Raw genomic sequence first — 13,727 nt, 5'->3', positions numbered from 1 at the left:
TGTGTTTGCTATTAGTTGATAACTACAGTTAGCACGATGACAACAATGTGTTGCTAAATATGTTCAAGCACTAAATGAACATCTACATTACTAAGCATTATTCTGGTTTAACGAGATACAAACTATCAGGAGTGGAAGTAAATGCTTTACAATTAAAACTGTTTACTCTGTTTTTGACGGGCAGCAGCAGCCATATTGGTTTCTGATCTTGAGGTTGCCGTGGAACTTGAGGCTTTCCCACTCGAGAGACAATCCCACGGTCGCACTCAGCAACTTCCGAATTTACTAGTTAAAAATCCAACTTCAGGGGAGGTTGCATTTTACACATGGACCTCAGAAAGTTAAACTTTTGAGTACAAAGATAAAGCAGCGTGATAAACAGGAATGAGCTCTGAATTGCACAGAAAAGTCTATTCAAGAATTTGTCGAACTGTCTAAATACATTATCAGTATGAGTGTTTGGGGGAGTGAATGCAGTACACTTGAAATATGGTAACCTACAAAATATTTCTTCCGAGTGAAGCTTTAAGGTTGCAGTATAACTCTCTCTGGCTTTGCATTTTCAGTTGTGGTTCAGTATGTTTTGCAGATCTTTTGCAGAGAACTTAATTGGCCAGCAAACCCTCCTAAGAATCTATCAATCTCAGACCCAAGAAAGGAGGCAAAATGAAGGCCATTATTAAAGCAACCTGGGCTTCCTTAACACCTCAGCAGATCTATAGGCTGATTACATCCATGCCACGCAGCTCTAATGCAGTAATTTGTGCAAATGAAAAGAAGAAACCCTCAACCAGTTAGTGAATGCATATTAGACGCAGCATATGGACAAAATATTTATGTATTTAGACTGTTTTTTATTGGTCTTATGTAATATTATAATTTTAACTGAATTTTAAGGGTCCCATTTGCTGTAAGCCATAATAATCAAAGTAACATAAATAAACACTTAAAAAACATAATTCTCTGTGTAACCAAGCTAAATAATAATAAATTCCAGTTTTAATTTTTTTTTTTACTAGCTTAAAATAACTTTTTGTTGATGCAATTTATTTAGATGCATCTATACGAGTGCACACGATCATATCAAACCTCAGGACACACACGCCACACTGAGTTTGGCAGGAAGACAGGTCATGTCTACTGTGATAGTGGAAGCTGTCTGGATACGAGATTTCTCATTTCAGCTATAGCACTCAAATTTTTGTGTTGCATGAAAAAAGGCCATCTGGAAGATTCATTGCTTATCTGTCATATAGGTTTTTGTAATAAGGTGGTGGTGGTGGGGGGGGGGGGGGGGGGGGGGGCATACAGAAGCTAAAAGAAAAAACTATATATGTATATTTGTCAGACTCCATTTCCCAGCAGCCTCGTAAATCCAGGCTGGGGATGTTCAGCGATGCGGTTGCGTTCCTCGGCAGCCCGGGCTCAAACATGGGTTCTTCTGTTCAAAACTTCCCTGTACAGTGAGTCACTTTGGATCAAAGCATCTGCTAGTTAGAGGACAACATTTTTTTGGTGGGGGTGGAGGGGGTTTGGCAGCTTTGGCGCAGTTCTTTTAAGTCTTAACAGCAATTATTTCCACATGACTTTCAACATTTTCCCCTGGAGGGCCGCTTTAAAGAGGAGTAATGTGCAATGTGTGTGTTTGAGTGAATGTTCCGCACTACGGTGCAGCTCTCCCATTCAGACAGCAGATGGCGCCGAGGCACAGTTTGTTTTTATGTGTGTGGCATCTCTACAACTGAGCTTGACCGGTTTGACCGAGTGTACGACAGCCAATCAGAAGGCAAGCTGAGGTAGTCCCTGCATCGTGTTCAACTACAGGAGTGCTTGCAGAAGGTAGGAACCTGATGCCTTCAAGGTAAAAATCAGGGATCAGCTGCCCCTTGTGTTTAAACTGTGAGTGTGGGCAGTGCATTGTCTCAGATTTCTGTGGGTGAGGGTACACGAGGAGTTATGGAGGGTGGGATTGGTCTGTGTGCTGGGCTGTAAATAAATCATCATATGGCTCTGTCTGTGAAGGTCGACACCCTCTGTCTCTAGCTGGCTTCCTCTATGAGACGAGCCAAGGTGTCTCTGAGCTCCGTCAGCTCAAAGATCTTGCCGTCTAGCAGCTCCAGCAGCGTCCGCAGGCTCTTCCTGAAATTCTCCTGCTCTTCCTGGTTCTCCTCCAGTCGTTGCTCAGCTCCTGCTAGCTGCTCCTCCAGCACCCGACTGCGCAGCTCCGTCTCCTGCAGAAGACGAAACTGAGTTATCGGTGTGTGGGCGAGTGTGTGTGTAACGAGGTAGATGTTTGCTTTTGAAGACACAGTGCTTCATGACATGATTTACATCTCTTGAAATTTTCCACATCCAATTGTGTCTGATGTTACAACCAGTAGTCTGAGGTTTTATGTGACAGACCAACTCGAAGTAGTACAGACAGATTGGTAGAACTGAAGAATCTTTCTTCACAGGTATCCACTAACTTGTGTTGGTTTATCACACAAAATCTCAGGAAAATATATTATTGCTACTGTTCTTACTGGACAAAATGTGAAAAAGTTCAACAAGTGTAAACAGTTTTGCCAGGTACTGCATGATACAAAGGGAAGAGAGGTTTACTTCAAGCTTCTGAGTCAGAGTGTCTTTCTGCTCCATGAGGTCATTCATGTTTTCCAGTTCTTCTTTTAACTTCTCCATTTCCTGAAGGGGCAAAAACATGGATGTGTGATGTTAACTGTAGCTACACGGTGCATTACTTCTCCCTTCTTTACTCTTGCAGAAACTCACCTCTTCTTTATCCCGCAGCACATTCTCCAGCTCCTCTATGGTTTGGTTGAGTTCTGTCTTTTGGGATTTGATCACCGGGGTTTGGTTACTCTGGCACTCAAGCTCTGTCACCTGCAAACACATAGGGATAAGATGGGTATTTTGATTTAGTCACCAAACTCCTGATCTCAATCTGTCTCCCAGTATGCCTTTTTCCTTACTCCCCCCCCACCCTCTGATCTGTTTCTTGCTTTCATCTCGACTTCACAGTGTCCCTCCTAAACGAGTGCTCCTATTTGATCAGAATGATTTAATCACACATGAAAACAAACACGCTCTCCCGCGCTCCCTTTGCTCACCCGTTTGTGTAGTCTCTCTGCCTCCTCTTGGTAGGCAGCCAGTTGCTGTTTCCACTGTTTGACGTTGGCCGTGGATTCCAGCAGAGCCGCCGTCAGCTTGGCGTTGTTCCCCTTTAGCGCCTCCAGCTCAGCCTCCCAGTGTTTTGTCATGGCCGGGCTGAAGAACACAGACATGTACAGACCGTGTTTTCAATTAGGCAACATTAGCTGCTTGTGGATGCCAGCTGTAAGCATTGTAGGCAATGAAAAACTTGAACTTCATGGTACGTGGTATGAGTACACAAAATGAGGTGGAGTGGGATATGAACATGAATATGTTTGAAAGTGGCTGAGTTTTTCTATAGAGGTGTAAAACATAATTTTGTGACACCTTTTTCTTCATTCTTAAACTAGCATTGCCTGTATGAGCACTGCCCAATAGTCCAGGTTATCTCCTGTAGTCAAAAAAAACTTCTTTTAGCTGAGATCAGCTGATTATTGTGCTGAAAATGTCTTAAGTTTCCCTCTTTTGAAAAAACAGACTATTCACACTGAACATCACAACACATTAAGGAGCCCCATGTGGGATCTGTCGATTTGAACCCATATGATCTCATTTCTTTGAACACCCACACTGTAAAAAAAAGTCACTGTAGAATTTACAGTAACTTACTGGCAGCAGGGTTGCCAGCCAGTTACTGTAATTTTTACGGTAAAGAAATTACAGTAACTTTACAGTAACCTTGCTGTAATATTTTTTTTACAATAGCCGTACTGTAATTCTATTACAGTTTTACTGTGATTTTTATTACAATCTTACTGTAATTTGATTAGTTTAACTGTGATTTCTTTAAAGTAGCACAGTAATTGTATAACATGGTATCTAAATAAAATTACAGTAGTCCTGTAGTACAATTACAAAAAAGTTGTCATTTTACAGTAGTTCATGAAACTGCATACTTTGCTAGCTTTTAAAAGTTTAAATGTGAACTTGCAACTTCATTTACCAAACTCTCAAAAAAAAAACAATCATTTTCTAGTTAAAAAAATATACATGTATGTTTTAAAATCGCTTTATTTTATTCTCAATTTAAATCTGACAAATTGAAGCAAAACAAAATATAGCATTTTGCAGCAGCAATATTTGCTTGTTACATAGAAGTCAAAGTATTGCAACCAAAGTGAAAAATACTCTGATCTAAAAACATAACTGATACATTTACCCTCATGGTAATATTACATTGAATGCAATAAATTAAATAACCTTTACTAAAACAAAAGTACCCAAATGTCAAAGTTTCCAAGCAAACTGCATGTCAGAGTCATAAAAACAATGTTTTACCAGCTTTTGATGTAAAACTTGCAGTCAAAATTCTAAATGTCTGTCGTTTTCTTCCTTTGAAGGAAGGATGGGATCCAGTAATGTCAAATATTGAAGTTACATATTTTTCAAACCTTTATTGGAACCCCAACAGTACATCTCAAACATTTGGGCAAGTTTAAGACTTAGTGAACAGCCAAACAAAACCAACATGGATGAGTTCTGAGTTGGTCTCAGTCCTGAACCTCTCCAGAAATTATTAAACGGTTGCTGGAAGATAAAGAAAGAAAAACATGTTTTAATACATGAGATAAACAGAACATTAAACTGCATTTATGTCAGTTAAAGACAGACAGGTTGAAAAGGACAGATTTAGTGGACAGACACTCTCTGATCTTCCTTCATTGTAGCTGTCCTCCTGTCTGTCTATTAGAAATGGACAGGACAGATACAGAGAAACAGGCAGAGAAAACGACAGACAGGGAGAGAAATGGAGTAAGAGAACTGATTGTGTGTAAATGTGTAATTTTACCATTTTAAATGTTCCACTGGTTCATAAAGGAGGAGAATGGATTCCTGCAGGTTCACTGTTGTCCTAGTGTTTTGCATTACTGAAATAGTTCTCACCTATAAAACAATACTCTAGGTGGCAAAAGGCATTGCTGGACCCGCTTGTGCCCTTGATGCTGTTTCCTGAAAAATAACAATGTTCAGTGATATTAGTTTTAATGTTAACTTAATACTCAGGTACAGAGACATTTCCATAGACAGATACATTCTGATGTCTCTATCCATATACTATGTTTGCAGACAGAGACATCTTCTGTAAATAAAGGTGTAAATAAATAAATTTTATTTTATGGTGTAAATAAGCACCTTCTGTGCCTATATCTGTAGACCTAAGTTATGGAAATACAGTGAGATGGCAATATCTAATGATGTCTTCCATCCATTAGTCTATGGACAGAAGGATGGACGTTACAGTGAGACACAGACAATTGGAGTATATGGAGCAGTGAGAGGGGTGAAGGGTTGGTTTTGTCACCCCCCACCAGATGCTGCCCTGGGCGGTTGCCCATAGCAGAATCTGGCTCTGGCTAATTAATCACAATTAATCACTATGCCTAACTGTGTAAGTTTGAAATATAAATATGCACACAGCTGTGCAAACCCCTCATTCTGCACGCCAACAATTTAAAATCCAAGCATTTATCTTGCATTTGTAATCTCCCATACTCAATAGCAACTAAGAGAAATTTACTCCAGAACACATGGATACAAGTGATAGCAAACTTGTTCAGGAGCCAACTGATGGATAAGATCTATTTTATTAGATCTATTTTAATTTCTAGTTCTTGGATGCCCCACCTTTTAATAATACCGCCAAGGGCAACATGAAGCCCATATCAAACATGCACATTCTCAAAAAAATGTTTTGTTGTCTCAAACCAACCATGTCTAAAGATTCTTAGTTTTCCAGGTTTTTATATTTAGGAAGGTTTATAGAAACTCAGTTTGTTTTAAACGTTGGTTTAGAAATGTTCCTCTTTATTCATTTCCTGTGATGAGGCGGCACTATATTGTCCTCATCCAGCCAGTGATGACCGGTGTAATTGCGGGCTAGTAAACTAGATGTGCACAAAGTTGACTAAAGACCCAACACAAGAAAGTTGAAACTGTTCAACTCTTGTTGCTGTCGCGGAAAAAGTATTTCGCTGTTCGTAGCTCCCCGTGTGTAACGCGCTGCTGTTAATTAGATAACCCTCCGCGGGAGAGAGACTCTGATGTCAAAATAAATAGTCCGATTGATCTGTGTTATGTAATATTAACGCCTTAAAATGTTCTGGCTAATCGTGTGCGCTAACGCGTTAACGTTGACAGTCCTGTGTGCGAGAGAAAAAATATATATAAAAAACAAAAACAGTTGAGGCATCCTACTCTCAAACTACTTCCGCAAAAAGACCAGAATACAGAAATCTGCATATTCTAGGTGAACTAAAAAGCACTTGTGTTGCATAAAATGCTAGCTGAGAAATAACCGAAGTTAGCTTTAGCAAACAAGCGAGAGTAGCTCCATATAACCACATAAAATATATTTTCGTACACAAACACAAAACTGCAATACAATGTTTTTTTTTAAAACTACTTACCCGGTGAAAGTCTTTGTTGGCCCTGTGAACGTTCGCCTCCAGCCGGTAAAAATCCCACAATGCAACTGTACATTAAAAATTTACAGTACAGGTGTAAATTTCCGCACGTGATCCAGCGGTCCAATCACGTTCCATATACTTTCCATACGCATTTCAGATCACAGTAAAGAGCTGTATTTTCAAAACCCAGCCACCTTATTGTATTTTCAGGCTGCAGTTTTTACAGCCATTTGTTACAGTGCATGCCATGCCCAGACTAGGCACTGACAGTGACAGGAACAGCAGGATCAATTTGGGATTTGAGTCTGTGTTCATTTACTGTGGTTATTTCCTCCAGACTTTCGTTCCATCAAGGTAAGAATAAACACCAGAACAATTTACCTCTCTGCTGCTTCTGTTTTATTCTTTGACATTTATTTACATTTACATGCTGTGCTCTCTCCAAAGCTCTAAATGGCTTCAGAGTGCTTCTTGTGTGATTGTTTATTATTATTATCAATAAACAGCCACAGCATTATTGCAATTATATGGAGCAAGCTGTTTGGGGATTACTTTAAAAAATCAACTAAAGCTGGGTCGGATCAGAGAAATCATACTAGCTATCACCAGTGAGAGAGTCAAATGTCTCTCTTTTGGTCACTTTTCAGATTTTCTTTGGCTGTGAATCTCATGAGTTGATTATAATCCCAGACTGTTTGCAGATGTACAGATTATGCGATAAATGAGATACTGAATAAATTTACTGAGACAAAGTCAGGCAAGTAATAAAATATTCTTAGTTGAATGCACCAATACAGTTCAGCAGAGTTTAACTGTATGTTAATGATTATTGTATTATAGTAATAAATCGAGCTGGGATTAGAGGAACATAATGTGTAACATTATTTAAATAACAGCTGATAACAAAGTTGTTATCTGTGAATAGTTTCATTAAATCTAAGTAGGAAGTAGAGTGTGATAATTCAGACTTGTACAGTCAAATCAGTTCAATGTTGTAATTTAAACAAATCTAGACTCAAAGGAAGAAACAACCAAAAGTTAAACAAGACAGACAGACAAATGCAATAAAAAATATTCAAAAGCAGTTTAAACTTCAAATATGTTGACATAAAACATACATTTATAATTTTAGAAAAATAATGGCGTCTGATTTTAGTTTTTTTATTTAGTAGAGATCAAACTTGGTGAGGAATAACTGTTTATTACAAATTCACGATATCCAAGAAGGTATAAAATTCAGCAAAACTTTCCTTTTGTCTCTATTGTTATCACAATAAGAGGAAAAACGCACAACAGGTAAATTATTATTATTGGTTACAATAATATTTCAGAGAAACAAATTCCTGAATATGACTCTAAGGCAAAGGTGTCCAAAGTACGGTAGATGGGCCATTTGTGGCCCTCACAATGATTTTGTGTGGCCTTAAAGTGCAATTCAAGAATGGAACAAATTTGGTTAGTACGGATATCTATGGTTCAGAGATTCAAGTAGATACTCTTTCTTATCTTTAATGTAGGAATTTTCACTGACAAAATCTTAAAATGATGAATAGAACACAAAGCATTGGATTTTTATGGGCCATATTTCTTGCTTTCGTTTTGACTTCAGTAAATAGGACTGAAAGATCCAGTGGCTTTTACTGAAACACTGACTCCATCTCACTCATTAATTAAACTTCGCTAAATACAGCAATTTTTAAAGAAACAGATCTCTGTCTCTGCTCCTATTGCTCCTATACTGAGAAGAGACAAAAAAAGTCTAGATCAAGGAAATAGGAAACAAACAACCTGAAACATTTAGGAAATTGTATGTCTTTTTTTTTTACAGGACAAACTGCCAGCCTCCTTTTTATATTTCAGATCACCAATGATTTTCATATTCCATTTATATAAAAAATTATGTAGCTTTGTTAATTTAGAAGGTTGAAGATTTTGACCCTTAAAGCAAAAAGACATTTAATTTATTGAAAGGATAGGTTCAATATGTCCCAAAGTCACTGTAACAGATCAGAATTTGAAATTCACTCATTAAAATGCAGCTCACTAAATATCTGATCTTGCCAGTATTTGCAAAACTCGAACTTTTTAGAGGCTCGTATACTAACTTGTGTATAAAAAAAGAGACTCCAGGACAGATGGAGGCGGCTATATTCTCAGTTTCACTCCATCCTTTCTCTTAACACACGCACACACACACCCCGTATATCCTCTCACACTGCAGCATTCCTCTGCCGAGCCACAACACCCACTCTGTGAGGTGTGAAAGATGGAGAAAACCCTGATATAATTCCCACTGAACTCCTACAGCTCGCCTTCAGTCCTTACGCAACATCCACCCCGCTCTGCAAGCGTGTCTGCATGTGTGACGCATACGAGGGAGACGACACCTCGTCCTACACATGCACATGCAAAACTGACACTCAGCCGTACGCTCACACACACACACACACACACACGCACACGCACACGCACACACACACACACACACACACACACACACACACACACGCACACGCACACAGTCGGAGCGGCGCTGTCACCGCTCCCGCCAATGTATAAACCTCACACAGCAGCTCGGAGAGGCAGAGAGCGGGCGAGACGTCAAGATGTGAGGATGGAGACAGACGGAGGGAGCGCAGGGACATCAGCGGAGGGAGACAGAGACAAAGGACAAGACGCTGAGACGCTTTATTAGAGGCTGAAAAGGTTGGAGATGGTGGGGGTCGCCTGAGACCATTTCTGGCTGAGGACAGAGACAGAGACACGTGGTGGGTAAGTTAGAAACTGCTATGTTGTTGAACTACTGATTGAAGATGATTTATCATTGCAAAAATAAAAAATAATAAAAATCTGTGCTACTGGGCAGTTTTCTGTTTAATTTTCTGTGTTGCTAAACAAAATTACGTGATTATATGTTGTTGTTGTTTTTTTTGCTGATTTTGTACATTTGTATACAAAGCAAAAATATTTTATGGACATTTTTTTTTTAATTTTCAGGACCGAATTGTGTGATTTTTCTCAGAAGTACAGAAATTTAACATGTCCAAAGACAAGTTGTGCTTTAAACTTTTTCTCATTTCTGAATGTAATTGTTGCTACTTGTACATATTGCCAGTATTTCCTCAGCCGTAAATAAAATCTTAACTCTTTGTTTTGTGTTTTACTACATAAAAACATCTTTAAAAGTTTCCTCTAATTCTGAATAAAAAGACTAAAGAGCAAAGTGCAAATGTGTGACACACGCAGGTTCTTTCGCAGCCCTCCCGGGTGTCCTGACCACTGTTGGTATTCAAGTAGGTTCTTCCTCCTCACACAGCAATTCAAGAAAATAAAAAAATAAATAAAACAGCGAGGCACAGCAGTTGCCATGGCAGCAGAGGAGGAACGGTGGAGACGTCGCAGCGATCTCCTTTCACCCAAACCCACAGCCTGACGCCTACATCCTCCAACACCAGAGGACCATTCACGTGCAACCCAGGAAATCCAAACCGAAAAGGTCCTATAATATCAATAAAAAACATTCAAAACCACTCCAGCGAAGGACCTGCCAAACGCGCCCACATCCTGATTTAAGAAACTCGTCTTTCATCCACTTCTCTCCTCATCTGTTCTCCGCTCCCACATACACCTGCCCACACAGAGCGCTGCGCTGCGTCGAGAGACGAGCGCACATCCAACTCCAGATGTGCCAAGACTGCTCGGGAGGTCTGGAAAATTGACAAAAGTAGCGCTGCAAACACCTGCATTTTTGAGGGTTTGGCTCTGCATACAAAGCATACACACACTCAAAATTCATTCAATGTACGTTTCAACAAGTAGAAATAACACGTGATGAACCTTGTTGTGTAGCTGGTGCATGTAGGAAGATGTGAGTCAGAGAAATAAAAGCAGCAAAGCTTTATGATTCTCACATCCACTGTTGCGGCATATCTGTGAAAATGTGAGTGAGGTTAGCTTGTTACATGCACACTTGCAGAGTCGACCCCGTCTCCCACGCACGCAGCATTAATAGAAACACCAGCAAGGCTGCAGCAGGCAGTGGGTGTCCTCTCCACATCCAGATATCTCTCTCTCCCCCTCTCTCTCTCTCTCTCTCTCTCTCTCTCTCTCTCTCTCTCTCTCTCTCTCTCTCGCTGCACTGATCTGTGCAGCTTTACATAATGGTAGGGTACTTCAACAACAACCAGAAATCTGTCTGATAATCTCTGGATGTTTATGTTTTCCTGCATGGTCAGGAGTTTGCAAAAGCCTCACTGTGGGCATTAATGTCGTAATATTTTGATTTTGATAAGCATTCAAAGCGTTTGCTCTTAACAGTCAAATGATGATACAACAAACACCTGGACATGAATTTGGTGTTCAGTTTTGAAATTATACCTGAGCTTTCTTTAATCCTCACAAAGTCGCAGGAATACGATCAGGTTCAAATATACAGATACACTGTCATCAATACTTGGATATATATATCTGGATATATATATATATATTTTTTACCACTTGTCTTTGTAGAGATAAAGTTCATTGCATCAGACTTCAATAGAGTTTTGCATCATTCTAAGAGCTCCTTAAATCGTAATTTATCAATTTTAAGACCAAGTTTGATGATTGTTTGGGATCATTGCTCTCTTGGAACACCTAATTGGCATTAAGTTTCAACCATTAAACCCAAACTTGCTGGACATTAAAATGTTCAGGAAAAACTTAGGAACAAACACGGCAAAAAACTTATCATGAACAGCAAAGGAAGTTTCATTTTAACGTAGCCTGAGGGGCTGCAAACTGTGAAAATAGGCCAAAATGACGCTTTCATATTATCTCAAATTTGCCACTTTTACCTTTAATGACCATCTCTCTTATGGAGAAAAACTTCACGGTCAAATGAGTAAAGTTTAGACTTTCAAACTATAGGAGCACTGTATCAACTGTGGAGCATAGTGGTGGCAGAGTCATGCTGGGGGGTGACTCTGCTAACCCCCCTGACACAGTGACACTGGCCATTGCACAAAATAGATGGAATAAGGATAAGGAAGTGGGATTCCAAACAAATTCTTCAAGTTTTATATAAAATAAACAGATGGTTGAAACTTAAACACAAACCAATAACCTCAAAAACACACTCAAAATGGTATTAAATTGGATGAAACAAGCTTACATTAAGGTTTTCTGGAAAGCCCCCAATCTCAGCTGTACGCAAAGTGGGTGAGAAGCTTTGACCCACTCAAGAAAACTAAACAATTTAGATAAAATCTGGTAATTCTGCATAGAAAGGTAGTCATCCAGCCAAAAATTACACCTGAAGTTTGATTAGGGTGAAAGAAAGTGTGTAGTTTCCCTACAACGTGCTGAAGAACATATAGTGAAAATGTATTTATACATTTGAATCTGTACGTACAATTTCGACCCTGTGTGGTTTAAAAGAAATCCACGAGCAAATGCAAACTTTTCCCTCAAGTTCTTGTTAAAAATCACTCATGTACCGTCCTTCAACCCTGAAAGAGGAAACTGTCCGAATGCATCATTTGGGACCTAAAATGAAAGACATTCATGCCAGGAGTGAGTGTATGCAAACCTTTGACCAGAGCTGTATTTAAAAACACACTAAGCTTCGTCACTCAAACACCAGAACAACCATATTTTAAGTCAGGAATTGACATCTTTAATTAAAATGAATCCCAGCTACAGACAATAATAGAAGTGGCACAAAGTTACAGATATTTCACAAAAAGGAAAAGCTTGTGGTGTACATTTCACGACAAAATAAGACTTTACTCTTTTAAACAACTCAAACTGATGCCCCGCCCTCTTTCTCTCTCTCTCTCTTCACTTTATTTACTTCAGCGATGCACTGTGCGCTGATCCTGGACATTTAGGTATCGGTGACTCACGTACAGACTTTATACAAATCGAGATCCTCTCTGACACACACAATCTGTGTGTCTGTCTTGCTCTTTCCATGCCTCCCACTACCCACATTGTGTTATATAAGTCTTACATAAACACTTCGTCGACACATTTTTGGCGACGAACCCCGCAGCCGCACCTTTCGGAGCCATTTCACACCACAGTGAGCCCGAGCGACGTCTTACAGAGACAGGTGCACATCAGCAAAGGTTGGAAATCACATTTTAGTTTGCAGTTTGCTCACAAGACTCGGAGGAATGTGTACAGCGGTAATTGTGCATGCATAGGTGTCACAGCAACACCGACTCAGACAAGAGATTTGAATTTGCATTCATGTTATTGCACTGCAGTAGCCATACAAATACGCGAGCGCGTTCGTACCCCTTGAAACTTTTCCACACGGTTTGTCACGTTACGATCACAATTACCAAAAGTGATGGACCAACACAAGATTTTCTTTTCTCCAATAAAAACTTGATTAATGGAAGAAGCTCTTGGTTTATAACAACATGTCAACATTCGGGATTAAATCCAATTTGGAAAACAAGAATGGGCACAAATATTAACCTCTACATGTCCACGATACACCCCAAAAAACACAAATGATGTTTTCACAAATTATTGACCCAGATAGTTTGAATACAAATGCACACCACACTTTTTAGATTTTTATTTATTAAAAAAAAAATGTCCTTCTACATTAAGAAAATACCTTGTTGCAACAAATAAATGCATCAAAATGCATTGAATTTTGTGATTGTAACGTGACAAAATATGAAGCCAATCCAAGAGAGCGTATGTGTATTAGCAAGGCTCTGCAGCTAAACACTGTGTGAGGTTCCTCAGAGAGCATGCTCAGATTAGACAAAAAAAGAAAAAGTGGATAATGGTTCTTCAGTCCTGAGAAACAATCTAAGTTACATTGCTTGCTGGTTGGAACAATTGAACAGTATGGAAATGCTATAATTCCAGTAAAAAATGTCTTATGACCCATTTCATTGCATCCCTCCTTGCAGGAGTTTCAGTGTTTTATTCTTATGTTTGAGTAATAAATATTCAGTGCATGATGTATTGTAAAACAGCACCCACCCTTCTGCAAACCTGAAGTCAGGCTCTTATTTTAGAAAAACATTACATCTAAAACTGTTGTGATTTGTGTATGTGCGTGTGTGTGTGTGTGTGTGTTTAGAGAAGTCACGGTGTCGCAGCAGTCGGGACTATCAGAAAGAGCAGACCCGACAAGTCTTAAGCTGCTCCCTAAAGAGG

At 39.3% G+C, this 13,727-nt stretch overlaps 1 protein-coding gene across 3 annotated transcripts in view; it reads right to left on the bottom strand.

The window, feature by feature from the left end:
- Positions 1–1,302: 1,302 nt before the first annotated feature.
- The window catches only part of LOC102231851 (homer protein homolog 1-like), a 30,750-nt gene continuing 18,325 nt past the window's right edge, over positions 1,303–13,727 (bottom strand). For 2 of the 3 annotated variants that reach the window (XM_005803992.2, XM_005803991.2), the window contains 4 exons: positions 3,111–3,267; positions 2,773–2,883; positions 2,605–2,685; positions 1,303–2,231 (listed from right to left, as the gene is read on the bottom strand). In XM_005803992.2, the coding sequence (XP_005804049.1) occupies positions 2,040–2,231; positions 2,605–2,685; positions 2,773–2,883; positions 3,111–3,267 (541 nt within the window). In that variant the 3' untranslated portion in view covers positions 1,303–2,039. Of the gene's footprint in view, positions 2,232–2,604; positions 2,686–2,772; positions 2,884–3,110; positions 3,268–7,669; positions 13,719–13,727 lie in introns of those variants that run through there. The other variant, XM_005803993.2, reaches the window with a different exon arrangement.

This window comes from Xiphophorus maculatus, chromosome 12, assembly GCF_002775205.1.
Source record: "Xiphophorus maculatus strain JP 163 A chromosome 12, X_maculatus-5.0-male, whole genome shotgun sequence".
NCBI lineage: Eukaryota > Metazoa > Chordata > Actinopteri > Cyprinodontiformes > Poeciliidae > Xiphophorus > Xiphophorus maculatus.
Note: the sequence above shows the minus strand (reverse complement) of the source record. Positions and strands in the feature narration are given on the sequence as shown.